Raw genomic sequence first — 15,079 nt, forward strand, 5'->3', positions numbered from 1 at the left:
CCTTTTTGTCAATATAAATTGGCAAAGGTACGAAAACTAGTGGGACCATAATGAAATTCTCATAGAGATTCTCCATGACTAAAAGGAAACATATCAACTTTGTTTAGATGCAATCATATAATCGAAACTAAATGCATTCATCAAGGAGTTCATAAAGATACAATAAAATGATAAGTACATAATTCATATGATTTTAGTATCCATTCCATACTTGTTTAAGCTATTATTCTTGCATGTATTTGTATTATAACTCTTGTTTTCTCTTATTTGTCTCTAATAGGTGAATCATCTAAAAATGAGCTACAAAGTGCTGAAAAGAGCTATGAAGAGAAGTATTCCAAGTATCCAAGTCCAAGAGAAGTAGAAGAAGTGCGATGAAAAGGAGCAAAACGCTCAAAATCAAGAGAAGGGCCAAAGACCGATCTTAACTGTAAGACCCCAAAGTTTTCCTCGGGATTAACCAAATAAATCAACCCAGTTCTATACTTAGAATGAACTAGACTGTATATCAAAAAATTAGCTAACTGTGTGTTGTTATCTCCGTTAGCTGCACCGTTGAGAAAGGAAATGGATCTATATATTGTTGTACTAGTCAGCATGTTTCCATGCTTAATCAATATCAGGTAATGCTCCTTGTAAATTTTGTTAATTGTTTTGGAAAAGATAGATTTCATTCTGTTGAATGATAAAACAAAAATGAAGTCAAAGGCAACAAGGAGTCTAGCCGTCCATTTACTAATTATGGTCGTGTGATTTCAATACTAGTAGTACCTACTGACTTATTCCTTCACCCAGGATGGCGAGTAATACTTTCATATATTTTTATCGCATTTTTATTTGGAATTTTATAAGACTTACATATATGTGCTTCAAAATGAAATTTATTCGAAACTTAAGTTTTCACTGACATCCGTGTTTTGGCATTTTAACAAATTTATTTTAGCTCTATATGTCTACATGGACCTTTTGAAAATACAAGTTTGTTATCTGAATTGGATAATTCATATCATCTGCTGGTAAGAGATAGTTACTGCCTATGGGTTGTTCATACTATCTTGTGACGAACTACGGTCGTGCTTGATCCCTTCGAGCAACGAAGAGGGTACGTAGGCAGCCGCTGTGCGGTTCAGCACAATCCTGCAATATTGCTCATATCATTTGAAAAGGGTTGGTTGCTACGTTGTAGTTCATACAATCCATCCAGAGACGATTGCAATTTGGCAAGTATATATTATTGGCAACTGGCTGATAGTGGCTGGTAACAAGAATTACCTTGGCATTGGCAATTGGCTATATAAATAGTTTGAGTTGGCAATTGGCCATAGAAATTGTTTGAGTTGTCAACTGTCTAATTCTTATTTTCGGAAATTAGCCTTCTGTTGTTTCGGGCAATTAGCCTTGTGTTATTTTTCGGCAATTGGCCGACTGTTGTTTCGGGCAATTGGCCCTGTGTTATTTTTCGGCAATTGGCCAGCGGTGATTTTGGGCAATTGGCCCTGCGTTAAGAAAACAACTGGCCGTCTTTGATTTTGGCAACTGGCTATCTTTTATTTTTATTGGAAATGGGTCGTCTGTTATATTGGCAACTGGCAGATCCCTAATTTTTGAAAATTGGAACCCTTTTCAGATTCTATGAGTATTATGGTATGGGACATATGCTCATAGAATTCTGATATTGAGACTAATGGGATTTCTACCGTGTGCAGGATTATGACTTAACGAAATTTTTACTTTAATGGCGTGTCAGGGAGTCGGAGCTTGCCAAGCGACCCGTAACCCGACCCGCTGGATGCAAAATTCTCTGGTCCGTCACATTAACTCATTCAAATTAAGGATTTCTCATCATCATCTTGAATATAATTGAAAGATAAAAAGAATGAGTTCATTCCGAGTTCGGATGAAGACAAGTTTTTATTGAATACCGAAGACAGTAAAGTTTGTGGACAGGTTTCATACTTTAATTCCGAAAATATCTGCTGGAATTTGAAGTTCACGGACTGGGTTCGCGTACTTATCAAGTGGAAAACGTTTATGCACACCTTGGAAAGCCTAAGGGCACGTTTGGTTTCGTGTTTTCGTGTCGGATTCTTGAACCAAACTAAATACTTGGGGACCAAGTAATGTAAACCTATAAAAAGGTATTAGGTTATGTAAAATAGAATTGAATCTCATATCACAAATTCTATATAAAAACCTAGGGTTTACCCCTTTAGGAGGAAACCACCATTATTCATCTTCTTTGTAATATGAGTAGCTAAATCCTTTGTTGATTAAGGATGAATTCAATGTTCTAAGCGTGAAGCTTTATTAATAATACAAATATATTGAGAGTTTTAATCATCATCGTTTGTTTTCACTATATCTAGGGTTTATGATTGATTTATTAGATTGTTTGGAGTGCACGCTAGATTAATCTATTGATCATTCTATTGCTAGTAATGGGTTAGGATATCCGTGTAATTGTTGAATAACCCTTACACAAGTAGAAAGCGCGAGACCTTAGAGAGGGATTCTGTGGAGCAATCGTGTGTGAACAAAACACTAATAAGTGGACCTTGCTCTAAGAGTCTAACTGCTAGGATTAACCTTAGTTCACATAACTTAAGGCTTCCGATTGGGTTACACCTTGAGTGCACTACTACTTGGTGGTTCAGTTGGATAGAACTTGATATGCGAGCACTTCGGCATCAAGTTATACAAGGAGCTTTAGGGATAACACTGATATAGCTGTTATTCTACGGTTGGTGATGAATGGTTCTTACGAGCGATAGATAAGTATTCTAATCCTGTTAACGCTTGGTAACGGCGAAGGATTCCTTGATCACCCCTTTCTTCTTATTGTCTTTATATTTATCTTACAACCAAAACCCCCTTTGTTATTTACTTTATCCTGCTATTTCAAATAACATATCAATTACACAGCTCTCTGTGGGAACGATCTCCTACTACCGCTATATTACCAGTTAATTAGTGGGAAATATATTTATTAATTTGTTGCATTAACGACATGGAATAGAAAACTCCTACAATATTCCACATCCGCATTCCCCACAAATATTTGGCAATTAAGCACAAGTTCAAATAAGAACTCTCCCGCATAAATTGTCATCCCCGAAAGAACAACAAGAGCGACCTTACTTTTGCAAGAAAAGAAGGATTTATTTGGACATTAAAAAATTACATGAAACATGAATTTGTATCCGGAAAACTCAATTAAATTAACCACAAGAGAACCCATGATTAATTTAATCGGAAATGCACAACATAAGAAAACTTATGGAGCCGCACAGTACTTTCACATAGAAGTGGATCAGGGAAAGATCAATACTGGGGAATATTCAAAGATTCATTCTATTTTTATCAATATTTTCATAATGATATCATAGACTTAATCTTTGTAATCAAAATTTCATCCTATCTTCCATCAATATTTGCATACACTACACCATTTTTTAGTGATTAGCAACGGCATATTTTAGTTGCAAAGCGGGGTTGCAACAGTTCAATCTATTACGAAAGTCGATGTTGCAAATTTTCGCAAGGGCTCATAAGCAGTTGCGAATTTTCGGTTGCAACAGTTTTAGACTGTTGCAATGTAAAATTCTCGCAAAAGTTTAAAACAGTTGCGAAATTAGGAGGTCGCAACAGTTTAAAACAGTTGCGAAATTAGGAGGTCGCCATAACTTCACCAAGATTTACAGTAACATTTGGGTCTTTACCAGTCAATGATTTAACAAGCTCCTGAACAGCTGGGATACGTGCGTATCTACCAACAAGGATCACCTCTAAGGAAGAATGTAATACCACTTGGTATGCATGTGGAAAATGGAAAAAAAACAATGAGAACCAGGAAACGGGATAGGACAACAAGTATACATTAAGGGGGAAAAAAAAGATCGGAAAAGCATTTATTGCAGCAAGTACAACAAACTAGTTTATCAGCACAGGATTTTGGTATATTTATTAAGATGTCCATCTTTCACTAAAGCATATCTAGTTGACTTACACTTGCAAATACTCGACTAAAAAGAGTGTCAAACTTCGCAATAAGTCAGGAAAAGCAAATCTTGTTTACACTGTTAAAAGTCATTAAATTATAAGACATAATTAGTTAAGGATGTTAATCAGTGTAAGAAGAAAAGCTAGATATAAAAAGTCAGAGTAGAACAATGAAAAGCAACACAATAATTAAATCATCCCAGCAGCTCCCGTGAACAGAGTCGTCCCTCTAACTGCGACCAAAACATGATCCACCGGTATGCCTGTGAGGAAATGAGATGCAACAAAACCTCTTATTAGAAAAGCAAATTAAAGGTGCTTGAACCTCATTATTTGGTCCTTATGCTGAACAAATAGAAGTTAAAGCATGTATAAGTGTTCTGTAGTTCAACTTCGACACATTGTATCAACAACTTAGGCAGCTGATATGGTTCCCATAAACCAACTTATCCGAGTAGGACATCCTTTCACACAGAATCACGAGGTGCTTGCTCCGGGATTATTAACAATGTCAAAGATCTCGCTCACTGAATCAATAGCGCGTGCCCTGTGGTCATTTCTCGTTTCTTAGTACAGAGACTACAAATTGAAGATCTATACTACATTAGTAGTGATTCACTTTGCTGGTTTGAAATTAAAAAAGAACCGACAGGCGTTCATTATAAATCTTATGATAATCAAGAAAAAAATTGAAAAATCTAAATGCAGAGCTGAATACATAATTCATCAGGCACAGATTGATTCTAAATAACAACTTAAGTATGGAGAACTGATATCAAACGTTTATTTAAACTAGCCACTACTGCAAACCCATGCAAAAATTATGGTTTCTACAAAATCAAGTTAAACAGATGGTGCTCCGATATGGAAACTTTTCATAAAACAAAGATCAACTGCCTAGTTAATAATACATAAGTAGCTAATCTTAAGAAGGAACAACATAGTAGAAAAGTTCATGCGATACCTCTAGTAACTGAAACATGGACTTCATATCAACAAGACCCTGCTTGGACTCCCGATACACACCACCAAGAAAATTGAGAGGAAGAGATAGCTGGAAAAGAATCCCATTTACCATAACCTGGTATTCCAAAATCACATTCATATCAAAGAGATGAATAAGGGATATCATATGTAAAAACATGATCGACAAAATATTACTGAAAACTAACCAAATCACCAACTGTCATCTCCCCCCTCATAATTCCATCTGAACACAATACCATGGCCATTGAAAGAGCCGTGCTAAATATCACGTTTTGACCGAAGTTCAAAAAAGCAAGACTACCGCTAGTTTTTAAAGACGCATCCTCATATTCTGAAAAATAGTACTAGCATCACGAAACAGCCAAAAAAAAAGTAGAAAGAAAGTAATGATATGCAATACCCATGAAAATGGCAGTAGATTCTCTGCATTAGGTAGTAATAATTACCTCAAGTCTCTAACATTAATAACTAAAGGTGGTATAATAAGATATCGAGAAATGCCGGATACTGGCAATATCTTATGCACTACTTGGAAGCTAAAAGTAAAGTTAGGTATGAGTTGTAGAATCTAAAAAACTTACTTTTTATGAACTCATCGTACTTCTCATCTTTAAATTCCTCATTATTAAAATACTTCGCAGTTTGAAAAGTTATGTAGCATTCATGAGTAAGTGATGCTACTGGAAATTGTATATCTTCATTTAAAGAAACTCAGAAAAACAAAAGATGAAACAAGAAGGCTATATAACTCTCTCATTTCCCCTCGACCAGATAATTTGTAATCCCGCTATTACTTTTCTGAGATTTTGGTTGATGGATGAACTGTTTAAGAAACAACATCAACTCATCATGATTATCAGAAAACCTAAAACCCAAATCTAATAAGCAAAACATAAATAAAATAAAGATCTCTAAGATTAATTCTATCACTATAACAAGTTCATCTAAAGATATTCAATTTATATTCCTAAGTCATTCAATTCACCGAGAGAGATGAAGATATTAATCCACATGCTCAGTCATTCAATTGAAGTACCACAATGATAAAAAAAAATTGAAATCGATGTGAAACCAACCTTTTTCATACCTGTACACATAAGATCTGAACCCGCTAGATCCACTAGTCCACCAGAATGATATGAATACTCGATCTGTACAAAAAGCTCACTGAACCAATTATTAAACCTAATTAACAGATTTTACAGATCAATTTTAACTCCATTCTTCATCCAAATCAACATGCAGTTTAAAAAAAAACAAATTTAAGAAACATAGATTACCTAAATCAGTTTAACCAAAGCCTTAGCTGAGGTTTGGAGTCTGAAATTGAAATGGGAAAAAGAATTGTCTGAGCCCTGATAATCTAAACCCTAATAAGTTTTTTCTCAAAAATCAACAAGGAAACAAAGGTATAGATTTTAGGTTTCAATGTTTTTTTAGTTGAATACGAGAGAACTTCTTTTTCTGGCAAAGAAGAGAAGGAAAGAGGAGCAGAGAATTAGGGAAGAGAACGAGAGAAGAAGAGAAAAGAGAATGAGAGGTAAAGAAGAGAACGAGGTGTTCTCAATAATCATAAAGACTGATTCATTTTTGATGCTGACTCAAAGTATCTGAATGGGCTGAAACCGAGTCAGCTTGAAAGTGTGGGCAGCCACACACGAGTCGCATGCGTACAACTCATTTCTGTTGCAAATCGTAACAAAATCAAACAGTTGCGAGTTTTGCAATTCGCAACTGAACCAAAGCTGTTGAGAAATCTAGTTACTAATCCTTGAATTTGGTGTAGTGATAATGACACAATAGACTTAACTTTTGACAAATATGGGACAATCATAGTTCACGGACTCAAACACAAATATCCCATAATAATTTTTGCAATATATGAAACCAATAAAGATTAATACTGCAAAATCATCTTCCAAATAAACTTTAGAATTTAAGTAAATAAATCTAAAAACATTGCAAGATGAAAATCGTTGGCAATAGCTATGTGTACTGGCAATAATTGTTATTTCAAACCCTAGTTATCCTTCTTAAAATACAAGAATCAATTCGCATAAGAAGTTTCTTACACATCGTAGATCTTTCTCAGAGCGTCTACTGAGAATTCTTTCTTATTATTGAAAAACCCATTGATTATGGGACCGTTCAATTCCTCCAAATCTTCAGAAATATCAGTTAACTCACTAAGTTCTCTTTTTAGTCCACACAAGGTGTTCTTTGTTAGAGACAACATATGTTCATAGTGAGCTATCTTTTCTAAAGAGAAAATGATTTGAGATTTTAAATCATTCCTTTCGTTGATGTAATCCTTCACCATACCTCTAAATTTATTATCAAAATGACAAACAAACAAGAGGCAATTAGAGGAAGAACCTTCTTCATCATTTGTAGATCTCTCCTTCTTCTTCCTTGAGGAAATGATTCCTTCACAAAAATACACATTGACTTATTCAACTGCATACCTTTTTGTGGTACCTCTGGTTACAGGAGCCATGAAACTGTATCTTTCAAAGATAAAAGAAGTGAAGGGAATTTTGATCACAAATGAATATAAATAGACTAATGGATAGCCAAACCCTAGAAGAATTTTGATAAAGTCTTTTACGGTTCATGATCCATTATCTATTTTAATTAAGAAGGTATTTTCTTAATAAAAAAACAATTATACAAAACTTGAGCAATCTTGATGCAATCCTCATTTTCTCAAGTTAAAGATGAGGATGCAGATATCACTAGAATTAGATAGTGACGGAGTGAGCCGAATGCTCACATCTTTTATCACATAGTGACTTATCAAGGTTTCTTGCATAAACATGCTTCTTACCTCGTCTGAATCTGGTTGTTTTATATTTCTTCTTATCTTCAGGAGTACCCTGTTGATTACCCAAGGCCAGATTCATTCTTTGCATGTCATTTTGAAGTTTGGCAATCCTTTTGTTGTTCCTCTTGAATTTCCAACACTTATTTTGAACATGATTTGCATTTCTGCAAAACGAACAAATCAAGGAAGATTTATTTTCTTGCATATTTTCCTCCTGTTTATCACAACATTCATCATCAATCATTCCAAAACCGGTTGGAACAAAAGAGTTGTTTGTGCTCATAGTTTTGCTTTTGAACCCTAAAGCATTTGTGTTTCCAAAAGACTTCTGACCAAATAACATTGCTGAGATTTTGTCAGAACTTCCAGACAACCTTTGCAGGTAACACTTAAGAGTATTAATCTCTTTTTCCTTCAGAGATAGGGTCCTGGTGAATTCATCATTAAGACAATCTATCTCAAGATTTTTCACCTGAAGTGATGACTCAAGTTTCTCCAACGAAGCCTTTAGTTGGAGATTTTCTTGGTGAATTGCTTCACACTTATGCAAGAATTCAAAAATCTCAGTGTCAGACTCAAACCCTGAATTAGAATTTGAGTAGGAAGAAGTTTCTGCTATGAGAGCTGAAAATTTATTGCACAAATCGGAAGCATGCACGATATTGATAACTTGGGATAAATTTTTTTGTATTGAATCATCTGAAGCATTAACCGGAGAGACACGTTTCTCACATCTTTTGCTTCTTTTAACAATATCCTTGATCTTTTGTGTAATCGATGATTTATCAAAATCAACATGATTCGAACGACATTCATCATCCTAAGTCAAGTTAGAAGATTCGCTTGTGTTGGTCACAACATTGAATGCATATGTCCTGACTGTATTTTGATCACGATCAAGTATTTTTAACTTCCCAACAAGAGTATTTTTGGAAAGCGTATCAAGGTTATTTCCTTCAACAACGGAATGTTTATTAGAATCATATTTGGCTGGTAACGATCTGAAGATTTTCATCACAATGTCCTTTTCAGGAATAGTCTTACCCAATGCAGAAGATGCATTAACAATTTCAGACACTTTGTGATTAAATTCATCAAATGAATCTTCATCAGCCATACAAAGGTTTTCCCAATCAGAATTTAGGTTTTGAAGCCTAGCTTCCTTTCCATAGGTGTTCCCTTCGAATACAGTTTCCAAGATATCCCACGCATCTTTAGACCGAGTGCACGTAGTCACATGGTGCTGAAGATCTGGGGTAATGGCATGAATGCTAGCATTTAAACCGACAGAATTTTGCTTTGCAGCGAGAATCTCGTTAGGTTCATATCTACCAATATCCTTTGCAATAGAGACACTGTCTACTGTAACCATTGGATGATAATAGACATTAATAACATAAACCCATGATTGAAAATCACGCGTTTGAAGAAAGGCACGCATAAAAATTTTCCATCATAAGTAATTTGAGTCATCGAAGACTGGTGGTACGTTTACTGAGATAGCACTTCTGTCCGTAGAGTCAGATCGCTGCAAACATAGACTTATAAGGTCTTAAACATGTTAGCCTGCTCTGATACCAATTGAAAAAGCGGGGGTCTAACAACCTCACCCGATACTTTGTTTAGGCAATCTGTATAAACTAACTCCAATATAATACTGAGAACACCAACTAATAAAGCGAGCTCAATTAAGAAATATATCCAAGAGTTGTATCTTTGTTTCTTAATGTAATCAGCAAGTAAAACAGATAGAAATCCATGAGCGTGATTATTATAAGAAACAACTTGAATGATACCAAAAACCAATGTTCAAGTTTCAATCAATTTATATCAACAACCAAAGGTTGGATTATCTAATTGATTGAACTACGCACAACCTGTGATATTTAAATTATATAAACAAATATAATGCGGAAAAGAAATAACACAGACACCAGAAATTTTGTTAACAAGGAAACCGCAAATGCAGAAAAACCCCGGGACCTAATCCATATTTGAACACCATACTGTATTAAGCCGCTACAGACACTAGCCTACTCCAAGTTAACTTCGTACTGGAATGTAGTTGATCCCTAACCAATCTCACACTGATCAAGGTACAGTCGCGTTCCTTACGCCTCTGAATCCCAGCAGGACTCTGCGCACTTGATTCCCTTAGCTGATCTCACCCACAACTAAGAGTTGCTATGAGCCAAAGTCGAAGACTTAATAAACCGATCTGTCTCACACAGAAAAGTCTATTGAATAGATAAATCTGTCTCCCACAGAAATACCTATGAGTTTTGTTCCGTCTTTTGATAAATCAAGGTGAACATGAACCAATTGATACACCACTCCTATATTCCCGAAGATCAGCCTAGTAATATCAATCACCTTACAATACTCTTAATTGTATGGTTAACAAGATATTGTGGAATCACAAACGATGAGATGAAGATGTTTGTGACTACTTTTTATCTTGCCTATCAGAGATTAAATCTCGAGCAAATCTTAGATAAGATAATACTCAATACGATAGAAAACAACAAGATCAGAACACGCAACTACAGAGAAAATAGTTGGGTCTGGCTTCACAATTCCAATGAAGTCTTCAAGTCGTTAACCTACAGGGTTTTGGAAAAACCTAAGGTTAAAGGATAATCAACTCTAGTCACAACTAGTATCACACAGGAGGTGTGGGGATTAGGTTTCCCAATTGCTAGATTTATCCCTTATATAGTCTTCAAATCAGGGTTTGCAATCAACGCTACCTTGGTAACAAAGCATTCAATATTCACCGTTAGATGAAAACCTGATTAGACTCAAGCTAATATCTTTCAACCTTAGATCGAACTTAGCTTGTTACACACAAATGAAAAGCGACTTCATTTAGATATGAGTAACCGTACCTAAATGTGTGCACCTTGTTGGCTCAACAATAGTTAACCGAAGTTAGCAATATGAACGCTTTCATATCAACCTTATTCATCTTAAACATAACTAGTTCAAATGACTCAAATGAAACTAGTTCTAGAGTTGTTCAATTGTTTATATTCTCATATAAGTATACAACACACAATTGAAGCAAAATCGATTTTGATTCACTTGAATCAATTCATGAACATTATCGCCATGGTTTTCAAAAGATTGCATTCCTTAACATGTAAATGTATTAGTTCATGAACAAACCGATTTTAGAACATAACCTACTCAAGTATACAAACGGGTACGCATACTTATGTGGCCAGACTCGAACGGGTACGCATACCTCCTAAGTCAGTTGAATTTCCGTACATGAAATTTACTCCAGTACGTATACGGGTATGCATACTAAGTTCTCGGACTTTCATTAACCAACCAGTACGAATACGGGTATGCATATTATGGTTCCCGGACTTGGAATAACATGCAACAGTTTAGCATACAAGTACGCATACTGTGTTATATCCAATCATGGTTAATTGTTCTAAACTCCCATTTCAATCATTGAAACATTCTTAGAAGACGACAATAGTTGTCTCACACAAACTATTAGCTTCAAAGAAATTTTCAAGTGATCGAATGATCAATACGAAACATTCCGAGTCTATGTCTGTCTCACACAAATCATGTAAGATGTTACCAGGCGATTTTCACATGATCATCTTTTGACTTTCGTCAAGAATATAAGATGAACTTGGTTAAAGCGAAGCTTACCGACACATATTTCGAGAAATATGTAAGCGAGTTAAACTCAGTTCGAAATATCTAATGTGTAAATCGAAATCTATATAGTTATACGACTTTTGTCTCAAATAGGAGATAGAGTAGATAGACTTTTGACTGACAGATGAGTTCAAGTCTCCACAAACCTTTTATTGATGAATTTCCATAAGCTCCCCTTAGTAGTTCTTCGTCTTCAATCTATGAACGCCGTGAAGTCTAATGCTCAACTACACTTACTATCCTAATCCGAGACTTAGCTATAAGTAGACTAGAAATCAAGACTTGTAGTTTTGGCAACTAAACCTGACAAACAAGTTTGAGATAGCAACGCTTGCGAGTTCGACCGAGCAGTGCTCTAACAACCTCCCCCTTTTTCAATTTTAGTGACAAAACTATCAATACATATGGATTACAAAATAAATAAACTTTTTAACTTCTCATCCAAATGCTTGATTTCCTTGGTTCTTCAACATTACTCAAAATCTTCATCACTTCCAAGTACTTCAGTAATTCTGAACGTGTTCAACTCAGCATCATAATTGTTGAAGATCCGTAGATATAACAATATATAAAAACAAGATGTTTTCGTATTGTTATACAGTGTCATAGTATTATTACACAGCATCAAAGTCCAAATGTATCACAACTTTGACAACAATACTATGGTGATATGTATTACTCCCCCTTAGTCAATACTTCATCTCATATGGAAACCACTCTCTCTTACATAATGATCCGTAAACCATATGTATTTGTAGTACTAGAAATCAAGACTTATAGTTTTGGCAATGAAACTTGACAAACAATCTTGAGATAGAAACGCTTACGAGTTCGACCGAGCAGTGCTCTAACAAAATCAAATGGGGGGAGAGTTCTTAAATGAACTGGTGCTTAATTTCTATATCTTTTTAGGGTGTATGGCTGTAGAATTTACAGGGCATACTTGTATCTTAAATCTCCTAGATGAGCGCTAAGTATTTTCTTACTATGTGATATCATCTAAATAAAGTCGATATGAGGAGTTACATATTAACTATGTGATTATGTATTATCTATAGATTCCTTAAATCTTGAAATATCTTTTGGTTGAATTCATTACAATCCCATGATTCCGCACCTTTGCCAATAAGGGGGAAAATTAATTAATAGTTTATCACTGCATACATATGGTTTACGGATCATTATGTAGGGGGGAGTGAATCAATAATCTATATGTTTCACCAATTATGGAAAAGATATAAGTATTGATTAAGGGAGAGAAACATATCACTGTAGTATTATTTCAAAGTTGTGATACAAATGAACTTTGGAGAAGATAATAATAATATGTTTCTGTATAACGACGATTGAGAATATTTTTTTTCAAAAGTTGTTATCGTTATGGATACGGATCTTCAACAACAATGAGGCTGAGTTGAACACCTTCAGAATCATTGAAACTTGAAGTAACGAAGAATTCAAAGAGTTGAAGATACCAAGGAAATCAAGCATGATGGATTAGAGGAGTTATTAAAGCTTTATTTTTATCCATATGTATTGATAGTTCTGTCACTAAAATTGACAAAGGGAGAGATTGTTAGAGCATTGCTCGGTCGAACTCACAAGTGTTGCTATCTCAAGCTTGTTGTCAAATTTATTTTTCAAAACTATATCTTGATTTATTGTCTACAGTTAGTTAAGTCTCGGGTTAGGATAGAAGATGTAGTTGAGAAACAGACATCATGGCGGTCATCATTGCGTTCTACCGTTTGAAGGCGAAGATCAACCGAAGCTTTTGGAGGACTTCTTCAACAAAAGGTAAGTGAAGACTGAACCACCTATATCTCAAGTTATATTCATCTTTATATCTATGAGACATTGTCGCACAACTAATTTATACTATTGTAAGCATATCAAGAATTTCGAGTCAAGTTTATGTTGGTAATTAGTTCTCGAAATATATGACTAAGCTTAATGAACATTTGTTCATACTTGAGAATTTCGGCTAAGGACAATCTATTGTTCGTATTCTAAATTATGATTCAAGATCATCATTCGAAAATAGCCTTGAACAGTGATATGTGTCATTGATGTTATTTGGGAATGTTTAGAATTGATTTAGAGATAAATATAGAACTACTATTATCTCAGATGCAAGACAGTATGCATACCAGTCTTACAAACTGGGAGAACTGTTATAAGTCTGGAACCATAGTACATTTACCTAGTACACGTACCGGAGTAGCTATATGTCGACAACAACTTTTTGGTACGAATACCAGTATGCATACCTTGATAAGTCTGTGAACTCGTGAACCCGGAACAGTACGCAAACCAGTATGCTTACAGAAAAAGATCTGTCGGTTTTGTAACCGGTGTGGTATCCATACCCGGTACACATACTGGAAAAGTTCTGTATGTTCCAGAACTTTAAATTGTCTTAAGGGTACACATACCCGGTATACGTACCAAGACAAATAAGTTCATGAACAAGGTTTAAGTAGATGTACTTTCCCCGTCGAATAATTTCAAATGCACATAAAATTATTTCTGTAAGATAACTACCATTTGAAAATTTTCTAAAAACACCAAAGACATATTTGATCACATGATTGTAACTCAAGATTAAAGTCTTAAGTGGTATATGAAAATGATCAAGCTTATAGTACAGTTGGCTAGTCTCAGCTAACCATTCATGAACGTTGTCTTTGTACACGGTTCGGTTACGGTTCATCCATACCAGAGTGTATATCTTGATATGTCAATCACATTTCAAAGATTCATCTAATGGTGGATATTGATTGCTTGGTTCCAAATCTATCTTAGCTTTAACCTAAAGCAACCTATGCTTTGAGGGTCTATAAAAGTGGAACCTCAAGCAACTAGGATCTTTGAATCCCGGCACTACTTTTTTGTGTGTCCTAGTTGTAAACTAGAGTCGTCCTCTTCCTAAAACCCTTTTTGGGTTTAGCGACTACAAAGACTTCATAGGGATTCGGGAAGCCAGGTCCAACTATATATTGTTTATCTTGATAGCTCGAGTAACCTGATATTGATCGATTGTTGAGCTTGCTCCATCAATCAGGATAAATAGAAATCATCAAAATTCTCTTCGTCTCAAACTTTGTTGATTCCACAAGTTTAATACTTGTGAGGTGAATAATAATCTAGGCTTCTCTTCGGGAAGCATAAGTCCGGATTTTGAGGTTAGTTAGACTTTGTATATTGGTATCGATTTCCAGTCTCACCTTGATCTACGATCAAAAAGGAAATCACACATATATGCTTATCTGTGAAAGGCCGATTGGTTTAATGTATTCAATTGAGTTGAAGCAACAGTTAGGCTGTAAAGGACGTCAGCTAAGGGAATATATGCTTATTTGTAGACCCTTTTATTGAAGAAATATTTTCAAAAAAAAAAAAGTCTTGTTTGAAACGAAGGGAGTACATTTTCGAAATGCTAACATCAGTGACATTAATGATAAATTCCAGAATTTCACTTCTAGTTTTATTAGAATCAAGGGCAGTTATGTACAAATTCAAAACAACAAAAAGACTTTGACAGCAGAAGTGCCTAAGCGGCTAAAACAATATTGTGGGCTGAAT

At 35.1% G+C, this 15,079-nt stretch overlaps 1 protein-coding gene across 12 annotated transcripts; it reads right to left on the reverse strand.

Annotated features, from left to right (window-relative positions):
* Positions 1–4,018: 4,018 nt before the first annotated feature.
* On the reverse strand, positions 4,019–6,514 carry LOC113285734 (ABC transporter B family member 25, mitochondrial-like). Of its 12 annotated transcripts, none has more exons than XR_003328887.1 (6): positions 6,267–6,514; positions 6,074–6,137; positions 5,568–5,808; positions 5,172–5,317; positions 4,964–5,080; positions 4,019–4,546 (listed from the first exon to the last, which is right to left on the reverse strand). XR_003328887.1 is itself a non-coding variant. In XM_026534503.1 (5 exons), exons 2-5 carry the CDS (start codon positions 6,081–6,083, stop codon positions 4,194–4,196), a joined length of 342 nt encoding a protein of 113 aa, XP_026390288.1. In that variant the 5' UTR covers positions 6,084–6,137; positions 6,267–6,514; the 3' UTR covers positions 4,019–4,193. The 12 variants fall into 12 exon arrangements, 3 of the variants coding, with proteins under 3 accessions (XP_026390288.1, XP_026390291.1, XP_026390290.1); XR_003328888.1 differs by having other exon boundaries at positions 6,063–6,137; XR_003328889.1 differs by having other exon boundaries at positions 6,074–6,153.
* Between the last annotated feature and the right edge of the window lie 8,565 nt (positions 6,515–15,079).

This window comes from Papaver somniferum, chromosome 6 (genome assembly GCF_003573695.1).
Source record: "Papaver somniferum cultivar HN1 chromosome 6, ASM357369v1, whole genome shotgun sequence".
Classification (NCBI taxonomy): Eukaryota; Viridiplantae; Streptophyta; class Magnoliopsida; order Ranunculales; family Papaveraceae; genus Papaver; species Papaver somniferum.